Consider the following 12171-nt stretch of genomic DNA (forward strand, 5'->3'; position numbering starts at 1 on the left):
TGACCTCGGAGGAGCGCCTCCAATTCAATGCCCCCTTTTCTTGTTCGCCGAAAAACAAATCATACACTACGGACATCTCAGGGTTTCCTAACTGCCACGAACGAGTTTACCCAGGTCATTTTTGTGCAGATGTAGAGCGGTGTAGTCCTCCATGTAACGTTAGCTCTTTCTCCTCCCTCTCCAGAAACAGAAGTCTGTCCTCCGTGCTGTTGGAAAAAAAGAAAATGCACGTACTCGCCAGTGCGAGGCGCGAGTACCACAACCCCATTCATTATGTGTGACTGTCCTAATGAAAGATTATCAGTGGAAAAAACAGTAACCAAGTTAAAATGATCCTTGAGCTCTACTTTAAAGCAGCTGTCTAGGGATCTTATTCATCTACCTTCCCTTTGTCTATTCAAACTGTAGCTTGGGTATCAAAGCCATGACCATCGGCACAGATTGACATGGGCTGGCATGTGAAGTCGTGGAAAGGCTTAGGCCTATCTCAAGAGAGCTCTGCCTATAAGTGTGGATAAAGAGCCTGAAACACGAGCAGTAAGTGGCACTGCGCTTCCATGTCACTGCTCAAGCTTTCTATTGAGCTCATTTGCTTCTCTTGAGTCTGTTCAGTGGGCGCTGTCAAAGTCAGCTGCCTCTGTGAACCAGTACCCAGAGTAATAAGGAACCGACGGGAGAAAACAGATTGTTATAATCATAAAGTGTAGATTACACTGTGTGTGTTCTGTAGCCATTAAATGTCATGTCTGGTAGCTTCAGCCAGCTGTGTGAATTTACAACTTTACATTCTCTAGTGGTGGGTCATGATTCATGGACTCTACTTAGATACATGTTTGAGCTATTAGTATTTTTTTTATTTATACCTCTTTATACAATATATGTACGCTATTTTAGATGGAAATAATGTATTTTTATTCATATACACATCTTGTTGGTGGCTGATTTTCAGGTTAACAATTTACATAAACACATGATAAGATAATAAAACGAAATGCATTGTTAAAAGATTAAACCAGTGACACTTACTTGATCTCTTACATAAAAGTGGTGAGTAGCAGAGGCCCTTTGTCACCTTTCAGGTGTCTATGAATCATTTGCATTTCAAACAAAAAGTGATTTCTCCTCAGACTTTAGCTTAATCTACATTTGAGTGCTTCCATTTATATAACATGAAAAGAATTTCACAAAAAAGCAAAGATTAGAGAAAAGCCCCCAAAAAATAAACGCAAATTTAGCAGAATTTAATTTTTCTTCTGTCCCAATCCATTAGTCATCTCACAACCCCTCCAGAAGCATCTGGTGAGCCTTTGGAGGGGCCCACCACTGAGTACAGAATGTATTAGCTATATGAGCCATTTTTCTGCATAAGTATTTTTTTTTTATTTTTGGTAGTTTTGCTGATGACATTTCTGCTCTTTTACTTAATTAAGATGAACGTAGAATGTTCATGGATCTTCTATGTATCTGTAGGTAAAGGATCTGAGTGCTTTCTCTGCCACTGCTTGTCTCTGTCAGTAATGGTTTTCCTCAGTCTTCAGGGTCATGACTGTGTGGTCCTCCACCTCTCTTTGTGTCAGTCATCCATCTTTTTTAAAACCCATGTCACCAAAGCTCTGAGTCATTGAGTCCTTTTGTGGCTAGTGCTATTGCCACACGCTTTTCATCTGGCCCAGATCAACACACACAACAGCAGGGTCTCTAATGATAATGCCTCCCTGTCTGGCTGCTTGCCAGGCAAAAGGCCACTACATTAACCTGTACTCCTCTCTAATAAGCTAATAATAGTCTATATATTACCTCCTTCAACATCAATGCCACCACTCTGACTGTTTTCTAATCTCTTTATATGCAAACCATGACTTCCATTTTGCAGAGCCAAACAAATACCAGAATATTTTCCTTCTTTGCTTTAGAGAATCATTCTGAACATCTCAGTGCAGAGTCTGAAAGGCCAAGTGTTTTGTGGATGACTGAACTCGAGTTTTAAATAGAGCAGCCGCCCGGTGCCCCTGTTTAGTCCTTCTGAATCAGTGGAGCTGCCTCTTAGCTGGTTTGGAGCATGCTGGTCCACAGAAAGCAAAACATCAACAGGCCTCTGGGGTACATCCTCTCCTCCCTGGATGGCAGGGTGAAACAACAGAATTCACAGAGAGGGAGCAAGGAGAAGAGAGAAGGACAGGGAGTGAGGGGGAGGTGAGAGACAGAGGGAACTGTAGGAAAAAAGATAATTAGGACCAACAAAGAAAGAAGGTTGAGTGGCAGATGAGCAGATGAGTTGAAGAATAGGTGTGAAGTTAGACACCGATAAGTGTGAGATGAGCTACCTAGAGCTTCTTACACTTATCTGAAATGGTGCCCCACTCTTTTTACACTTATCTGTCACGGTGCCCCAGTCGTACAACTAATCACACCTCAAACTAGTGTGCATATCTTTACTCATTCACTCTTTTTCAGGTGCAAATTAAAGCCTCATACTGATTGAATCAACACCCTGAGCACAAATGATTCCTGCCAGTTAGAGACCACAACAGCAGCTTTGTGGAGATAATACAGCAAGATCTATGAGTCACGGTGGGGAGGATGCTCACACCCCATGTCCAGTGTCAGGACTGAGGAATGTTTTAATGCTTCATAAGGCTGAGCTCACACTCCACAGGTCATCAGCAGGATTATTTCTGCCCCAGTACAGCTGTTCAGAAATATGTGTGTGTGGTGCTGAGGACTGCTGCTGCTCATCCAGACCAGCTGATCACAGCTCTCTGCTCCTCCAGGCTCCACGTGGATTTATCACATGACAGCACTGGCTGATACACATAAAAAAAAAAACTCTTTGTAAGTGCAACACACACTGTCTCTCTCATAAGGCCGTTGCTAGACCTTAATGTAACTTTTAGTGACTCAAGCTGCTCATGAAGATGTCAACAACTGTAGTATAGGGACCTCAAGTGGTGAATTCTAGTAGTGCATCAGCTGAGATGTGAAACAGCTGCTCTGCTCTATCAACCCCCGCCCATCAAACGAGCACAGCGCCTGCATATTAATAGAGCAGGGCTGATGCTGTGGAATGAATCCCACTGATCCCACTGACCCGTATTTCCTCTGCCAGTTGAGCGCTGGGTGGGGAGGATATAAGAGGTGATTAGCACCAACAAAAGCTCCACTGTTACTACAGTGATGTCATTAGTTGTCAGTGAATTGATCTCTTCCCTCTGGCTTTAATTAATATGCCGGCATTCAACTTCAGTTAGCAAGACATATGGAAAATGGTAGCAAATGGTTTCACTGTGCTGAGCCGCTGTACAAGAGTCAGATTCCTGGTGTTCAACACACCTGGCCAATAAAGCTGATTCTGATTCTAATACACAACAGTGTAGGTGAGATGATCATTAATCAAACTTATTTCAGGGGTGTTTTCTCCAAACTGTAACTGAAATGCTATGCATTCATTTAAAAGGGCACTGAAGCATATGAAGTTCTGTTAATTTGTCTTGAGGACTTCTAGTCAACCTGTGACATCTGTGGCTCGAGAAGGAGCTTTCCAAAATAAAATTAAAAACTCTGATGACCCAACTAAGTTGAGTTACATTATGGAAAGTGTAGGATCCAACATTTCTGGAAACTGGCCCATACTACAGACTAAAAGTTTGAATAGTTCGACCTGTGTTGCTTGAGTTTTCTGTTTTAATCTGTCTAACCTTTGGAAATGCCTACACTTGTATCATTCAGTAGTTAAGGCTCAGCCAGGAAGGTAGACCACGTTTACTTCAAACTACCTCTCAGGACAGGAAATCCTTCTTATAAAGAAAAGACAGTTGCCAGTTTGTAAAGTCTCTTCTGTGGAGCTCAATCAGAGTCAGGACAACACTCTTGCCCTTTTACGGTATGGAATTGTGCCGGGGTAGTCTTCACAAGAACATTGTGTATAGTTTTCAACCCAAGTATGCTAACTCGGACTAATACTTAAATAATGAACAGGGTACTTCAATCACTGCTTTTGCTAGAAGTTATGATTTGAAAACCAGAAGTTATATGATTTTAAAAAAAGTCTTGTTTAACATCAATTTAAAAACAAAACCATGACATATGCTGCTGATAAAGGGATATTTGATTATCTCATCAGATAGGAAAAGCTGGAAACCTGATTTAAATAACAAATATTCAAAAGTTAAAATGATTTATTTGGGCTCCTGTGTATTGTTATAGACCACTGTTGGTCTGTGAGCAGGTAGTGTGGGTCGTTTCTGAAAAAGCCCATTGTCTCTCCTTCATTTTAAATCATTGCAGAGAAAATCTGTGGTATTAACTGGGCAGAGCGTCGCGCTCCAGAGCCTGGACGGGAAATGCTGAGTGTGCCAAAGGTCAACAGAAAAGGCTCTGATCGGTGCATGGGTGTATCAGTAGAAAACAGGGAGAGGGAAAGAAATGAGAAGTAGAGAAAGGAGGTTTAGTGAGACAGGAGAGAGAAAAGACAGAGGGTTGGGGGTGGAGAAGGTGGTGGAAGTGAAATGTGATCATGTCCTGGAGCTGCTCAGACAGCTGGGAAGTTCCCTCCTCACCAGTGGCTTTCAGCTGGGAACACTCTGAGGAGGCGCTGGGGCTCCAGGCTTAACCCTTCATCGGCCAGTGGGGCACTTTAAATAACAACACAAACACCTTGGAGCTTAAGTCACATTTATTGATTTTAGCCAGTATGACTACCTTTACACAGACGCACCCCGTCTCTACTAGAAAACAAACAAAACACTTTCATAGTTTAGTTCAGCAGTAATACATCAGATTTAACTCCCCTGTGTTTTTTAATACCCCGGAAAAAAGTTGACATGTTTGTTTTCAATTCTGTGTAAAGGTCCCATGGCTGAGAAACATGCATATGATGTTTAGCTGTAATCAATATGCCACTAATCATAATGCACATTATTGATAAGAATACAGTACTGCATGGCAATTCAAATAAATACCAACATACAAGTGAAGTTATTTCTTATAAAGATATCAAACTCTCATTATGGGTCAATACTGAAACACAACATAACAATATAAAGTTTGCACAGCTAATTTTATTATCACAATACTATTGCTTCCAGCAAACAGAAAACTTCTTTTTTCAAATGTAAGAAAAAAGCATCTGAATTGCACTTTAGTTTTTAGCTACTCGTCCGTATTGGTAACTTTAATGCCTCAACAAACAAGCACTGGCTATAATGGCACGACTCAAGCTTGTTGATGCTTATTTTGTTTTCTGTTTCCTGAAAACATAATGTTCAAAGATGAAGTAAAAAAAAAAAAGACAATAAAAAAAACAACCAACAAAAACTCAAACTGGACAAAGAAAAAGATATAATGCGCTCTCTGCACATTTTTCAACAATACTATTGATATCACATTACCTTCACCAAACAAAGCAAGAGATACGTAGATGTTTCCAATAGTACACTGATCTACCCCAACACAATATAGGTGCTTGGAGCATTTTGTTCGATAGCAGGAGGCCAAAGGGATTGCTTTTGGTTCCCAATGTTTGATTTAAAAAAAACACAACCTTTTATTAATACCCCTGAAGTTATTGAGCGGATCACTGACCTACAGAATTCAATACAATATCAGCTTGATTGAGCTAATTTCAAAACTATCATCTCACTCATGCAGAAAAGGAAGAAATTCCCTTTGCACTTATTGCTGCTCACAGTCATTTTGAACCAAAAGTCCTCACCTATCTAAAAAGAAACCATAACACACTAGTCTAAGATTCTCCCTTGAAACAATGAAAGGCACTACTGGTCAGAAACGAAGAACTAAACAAACCAAAAACAAAACCCCGGCGCTTGCGGAGAGCCATGGCCTGAACTACGCCGTTCTCACTGACAGCTTGTCTTCTTTCCGAGTCTTGATTCTTTTCGATCCAAACAGTGCACCAAGATTTGGCACGATAAACAAAGAGAGAATGAAACCATTCCAATTTGGAATTTAATCGTCGCACTTGCAGAGAATTCTGAAAGTCAGTGATCCCGTTTCAGTGGAACGCCCTCGGTAAGAAGCTAGGAAAAGCACATTGCGTCACTCAAATTTTTCCCAAAACACAACTTACCTATTTGAATCAGAGCGTTGTCAAGTTTCACTGTTATTTTGAACTATTCCTAGGAATAATAAATACATGAAAAACCCCAGAATTTGATCACCCTGGATTTTTTGTAGAACATGGCAGTTGAACAAACAACCGAAAACAGCATAACATATGAACAAAACATGTTAAAAAAGATTATTTGATGGATAAAATCTTGAAAATAAAGTCATAATAGTAGGTCTATGGTTTGTGGAGCCTTTACTAGAGTAAACAGTCCCTTTAAAATCAGATAATTCAGGAGGGCATATAATTCTATAGTCTCATAACCTATACTGAATAATTCACAAACCATAGTACTACCATGTTTTCCTATAGGTTAATAAAAGTCTGTTATAATCCTATATAATGAAAGTGCACAGATTAAGAAAACAACAAACTAAAATAAAAAAGATGAAACCAAACAAAACTGTTTGTTGATTTACACTGAGATACAACGCCATGTCCCCTGGCTTTTCATCGGAGGGTTCGATCAGCCAATCACAAACCCCGGTCAGTTCACTGAACTTGTGAGAAACTGGCTTCCAGCAGTAGCACGCAAAACCAAGTGCATCTCTAATCTACGTCACATTTTAGTGTTCAACAGGAAAAGGAAGGTCAGTTGATTTGACTTTAAAATCAGTGATTTTCTTTAGCATTTTCACTTGTCCAAGTCCAAATAGCCTACAGTGCTAACACTTTTCGACGAACTCATTCAGCTGTGAGAATGGACCTTGTGTCGGTACTTCGTCATCCGTGCAGAGCTACTGTAATTTACTGCAAAATGGAGAAACAAAGAAATGATCAGCATCAACACTGTCGGTCTGTTTAGAGCCACTGTTAACATGGTCAGTCCACACAGACAAAGTAGACGGCGGTTGTAATTAGTGAAAGCAGCAGAAGCCAATGTTAGAAGCCCCGAGGCAGCTGGTGTTGTGCATGTCAGGAGCCTTCCTGTCAAACCAACATTGCCAATATGTTACAGAGGAGCTGATGTGGAAGCATGCTCACCACAAGGTATCCTGCGGGTGCAGTTAGGAAACCAGTGACTCACGAGTACCAGGACCTTTCATTCATAGGACAGAACTGAAGCCTCAACCCGCCAGTCAAAGGAGATGGGTCTTTCTCATATGCCATGCAAGTTAATGAAAAACAGGTTATGGTTTTTGACATGCAGGCTTACTAGATGCATTGTGCTTAGTAAAACTTAAAGGTGGAGCGGGAGACGCCTGCAAGCAGAGGTAGGAGGAGCTTTTTAGGTGGCACGCTGTTATGACACCTGATAAGCCAGACATTGATTTCAAACTACATGGAGCAAAGTAGGGATTCACCTACAGTATCAAAGGTGAGGGGTTAGAGTCACAATCACATCCTGGGGTCTATTTAATCCACAGAGCCTATACAGGAGAAGGGCTAGGGGCTCAACTAATTTGAATCAATGTCCTCTGGTTGACTGAACAACCAGTCATTCCCCCCCCCAACCCAAATGTTACCAGGGGTTTCTCCCACAGGAAACCCCTGGACTCATTTCTCCACAGTGTCAGAGCCAGTGTCAGCCAGACATCTGGCTTTCTTCACCAGCATGTCTCGCTTTCTTATCTCCTCTCTCAGGAGCTGGTTTACAACATGAGGAGTTCACCCCCCTCTACTCCTCTAACCTTTTCTACATCAGCACAAACAGATACAAACTGAATATAGCACACTTGGAAATTAATTAATTTAATCCCAAAAGTAAGAGTGATTAACCTCTAAGGAGGTTGCTTTTTTTTGTCCTTTTTCCTTAATGTGTACGACAGCCATGTCTCCATGCTATGTGCTGTGGCTTATGGATGCACACTCAAGCAGGGTTGACAGCTGACGTTCCATTTCCAAGGAACAAATGAGCTCCCTCTATTTGAGAGGAAGGAATACTGTAGTAGGATCCTGCAAGATTATAACCTGAACAATGATCATATCAAGAATATGGAATACGATATATAGCTTAGTAGGAGTAGTAAATGCATAATTTGATCAATCTTGCAAGACTTCCTCACATCAACCCTGCTTTTAGCATCAGAAAACTAATGTGTCTATGTTCCACAAGCAGTACATGGATTTATTAAACACAAGCCCCACTTATATTTTTTCCTATTTGCGTAATGCTAGCTTGCAAGGGGTTAAAGCTATTGTGGATATTAAAACTTGTCCTCACGCACCAAACAACAAAGAAAAGGAAATGAGAGACCCTCCATTTTCAAAGGTTAAAAATGCTATACACACATGAGGGCCCTTCATTTCAACACTGATATGCACACACAGGCAAAACAAAAAAAAATCCATCAGGAATACAACATACGTGAGGACGTTACCTGACAAAAATATTCAGAGGGCAATTTTCCCCACAATTCCTTATTCTAGTTAAAGGGTGAGTGGTGATGCTGAGGGAGCAAGCTGCTGACAATCTACAAGAGAGAAGGTCATTATGGTGACAGAGTGACAAGAAACAGATTAGAGACACGAGGAAAGGGTTTTCAGCCACATATCCACAGAGAAATTATTGGAATGCTATGAGTAATCTCATAAAAATAGAGGATTGGGGGGTGGAGGAAGGAAAGGAACAGTGTTACCTCAAGATGAGACACAAGGACAGGGCTTTACATCAACAGATGGATCAAATGTTTGAGCTGACAGGCACTTTTGCCAAGTGGTTTGCAGATTTGTTGTCCAGATGTGGGTGCCTTTTTGAGTTGTGCTCTTTTAGGATTCACACTCCATATTTGAAAAAAAATTGTCTTTGATCAAAACTATATTGTATCTCTGTTCACAGTAATCATCTGATCCATTTTAGCATAAGTAGGAACCTGAGGCACCTATGCTGAAGTGCACTTAATTTGGGTATAGAGATCGATTTGTCAAACTTTCTTTCTTTCTTTCTTTCTCATAATATGGCTCTGAAAGGATCCATCGCAACAGAACGGGTCACATGGAATAGATAGCCCTGCTGTATTTCACCAGACACCAAGTAACTCCTCTCTTTACAATGTAGAGCCCTGCAGTACACGACTTTGTCTTGTACCACCCACCTCACAACAGAAAAACAGTTAAAAAGCTCATAAGCGTTTTCAGCTGCAAAGCCATGCGGTTCTACTGATCCTATTGTATTGGTGTGCTAGCATCACAGCTTTGAAATGACCCTGAAGTAAACACCTGTGGTCACAGGTGCTCCTTTTCTGCCCAGACAATTACATCATAAAACCATCAACCCACCTATGGGTTTTTGAATTTCTGTGTAGAATCACACTGTGCTCCCCTAGCAAGAAAGCAGAGGGAGTTTGCATATTTTAGACACTTTTTCTTCTTGTAAACATTTAGAAGTAACCTGATTAGACAGTGGGCTGCTGGACCCCCATGACCAACCTGGCAGGGGAGAGAAGGGGGCTTTTATTGTTTAAAAGGAGCACCAATGCCGACAGAAGAGCCGAAGAGCAGAGGATGTCATATTTAGTCACAAGACCATCAGGGTGACATCCTCTTTACAAGTCCCCACCTCTACAATGTGTAACTGTTACCAGGCAATACACTCAGGGGACCAGAACACACACACACAGAAGCTGCCACCTTTTACATTATACGTACAGCACCATGACAGCGGAAAGAATAGACACTCCATAATATCCACAAAACCCTCAATGTAACCAGGGCCCAATAACCCACATACCATATATGTCTACTACAGTCCAAACGTCTAGTGCACACTGTACATACATCTGCATTCCCCTAAGCATTTACACTAGCACACGAGAGCGGCCGGTTAGTCACACAGCAGTCCCTAAAGGAGCGCAGACTGGCCAGGGAGCTAAGCGAGCAAGTGGGGCTCTTTAACACTAAACAGGGAGGGTTTGGCCTGTAAGACCCCTCCCCTCTGTACACAGCAGTCCCTTGCGGACTCCTCAGCCGCTTCAGTCACAGTAGATCTTGTACTTCTCACTGCAGAAGACCACTGGGCCTCCCAGAATGCCACTGGGCAGAGCATTGTTGTGCTCTGGTTGGCCGGAGCCAGAGCAGGTGAGACTCTGACTTACATGGGGGTTGTTGGTGGTGCTGCTGGCAGCCTTGCTGCGGGTCTTAGCTCGGCCGGCGTTGCCTCCCCGGCGGGTCTGCTCGTGGTCAAACTCCAGGTCCTCCAGACGCTGTGTCAGGGCCAGTTTCTGCTGGATAGCCATCCGCAGCAGTGAGTTGAGGGTCTTCTTCTCATCCTCGGCTGCGGTCAGCTGCCTCTGCATCTCATCCAACTGGGTGACGTATTCGTCACAACTGTAAGAGAGACGGGGAGAGAACACTGTAGAGTCAGATACATGGCGGTTCAACTGGAACTGAAGAACATCAGCAACAGCTTTTATCACCATCAGTCATTTTCTGTGTTGTACCACCAGGAGGCACTGAGGCTTCCAATAACACCAAAAAGTCTCTGACTCAATGGAGAAAACTATTTGTTAGCTTTTTGTTACTCTTGCATTACAGCTTTAGAAACTACAACCACCATTTGCATACCTGACCTGTATGTTTCAGATACTTGACATCAATATAACGAGTAAAACAACTAAAACTGAAACACTTTGAGATCATGACCTTTCCCCTGGTTACACTGCATTTTTGCTGCCACCGAGTGGCGCCACTGAGCTACACAGTACACACCAGCAGAGCTCCTGCATTAATGAACTTCTGATTTCAACTTCCTACTCCACACATACATCAACAAACTCAACATAGCAACATAATAAACATGCACTTCCTCCTTCATACGACATTAATTCCCTTCACTTTGTGCCTGAAATGTACTCACCAGTTCTTTATTATTAGTAATTACTAATGCTTTGCATGTTGTCAAAAATGGTATGAAAATCAGTGCTTCTTGGATGGATATGGCTGCTGCGACACAGTATGGTGTTACTATTCATGAACAGGTGAGACATCTTAGGGTAGCTTGCAGCTTCTGTGCATCTACTGTATGTGCGGTAGAAGTTGAGAATAGATCTCACACACACACACACACACACACACACAAAGGATGACAGGATTACCCTAGGGGACTTCATCTGAGAAACAGGCTCAGGAGCGAAGAAAAATGAAGATGGGGACAAGAGAATCTAGTTCACACCTTATCTCCACATTTCCACCAGGAGCGAGACTTTTATCACTCCAGTCCATTTCTTCCATCTCCCATCTGAGTGCTAAATCGCACACAACATGATGTCTGTATACCAACTGTTCTATATCACTGGCTGCTGCACTGCATCATAATCACCTGCCTCGCAGTCCTCGTGTATGTGCATACGCATGTGCATCTAAAGCTGGACAGGGATAAAAGTGGGTCACCAAAAGAGATTTCAAGGTGGGTGCGTTCATATCTCCGCTCTCATCTACTACTCACTTTTCATTTCATGCTTTTCTCCTTCCCCGACCCTTGCTTTTCATTACCTTGCTCTCTCATTCATCTCTCTTTCAGCAATGTCCTCTCTCCTGGCTCTTATGTCTCTGAAGGCTCTTTTTGCTCCATCGCTTTCTTGTTGCTGTCTGCCTGCATCAGTCGCTTTCTCTCTCCTCATCTTGCTCACCCCTACTTTCTCTGTTGCTGACAGAGCAATCTGAGGCATTCTTCAGTAATGACTGACACATCTCTATAAAGAGAGGAGCTGGTAATGTTAGTAAGCATCGCCTTATTGTCTGACTGTGCAGCACCAAAACTGTTCAGACATAAGTAACAGGTAGGTTAACACCCTCTCTGGTGTTTTCTTTATCTGGAAATGTCAAGACCTGAACAATGTTTAGCCTCACAAGAATGCAGAAATCCTATTTATGTCAAATCATTAACTACTGTATTCCACTGTCTATGAGCTATAATTCCCAGAAGGAACCCGAGACCTGGTTTTGTTTGGTTAGTGGTTGATGATTTTTTTGAACTGCAACACAAACCCCACCCCTAAAACAGAAAACACACTGTCCAACGTAAATATAATCTTATGGTTGTGTCATATAACCATATCTTTTTCTAATAACCAAATTTTTTATCTTTTACTAGGTTCCAGTTAAAATAA

General features: G+C 42.0%; 1 protein-coding gene across 2 annotated transcripts in view; it reads right to left on the reverse strand.

The window, feature by feature from the left end:
• Nucleotides 1–4654: 4654 nt before the first annotated feature.
• LOC109966073 (protein bicaudal D homolog 2) overlaps nucleotides 4655–12171 on the reverse strand; it is a 37384-nt gene continuing 29867 nt past the window's right edge. Inside the window, exons 10-11 of one of the 2 annotated variants that reach the window (XM_020610659.1) lie at nucleotides 10159–10390; nucleotides 4655–6874 (exon numbers count right to left, since the gene is read on the reverse strand). In XM_020610659.1, the coding sequence (XP_020466315.1) occupies nucleotides 6872–6874; nucleotides 10159–10390 (235 nt within the window). In that variant the 3' untranslated portion in view covers nucleotides 4655–6871. Of the gene's footprint in view, nucleotides 10391–12171 lie in introns of both variants that reach the window. The other variant, XM_020610658.1, reaches the window with a different exon arrangement.

Source organism: Monopterus albus, unplaced genomic scaffold (assembly GCF_001952655.1).
Source record: "Monopterus albus unplaced genomic scaffold, M_albus_1.0 scaffold106.1, whole genome shotgun sequence".
Lineage (NCBI taxonomy): Eukaryota > Metazoa > Chordata > Actinopteri > Synbranchiformes > Synbranchidae > Monopterus > Monopterus albus.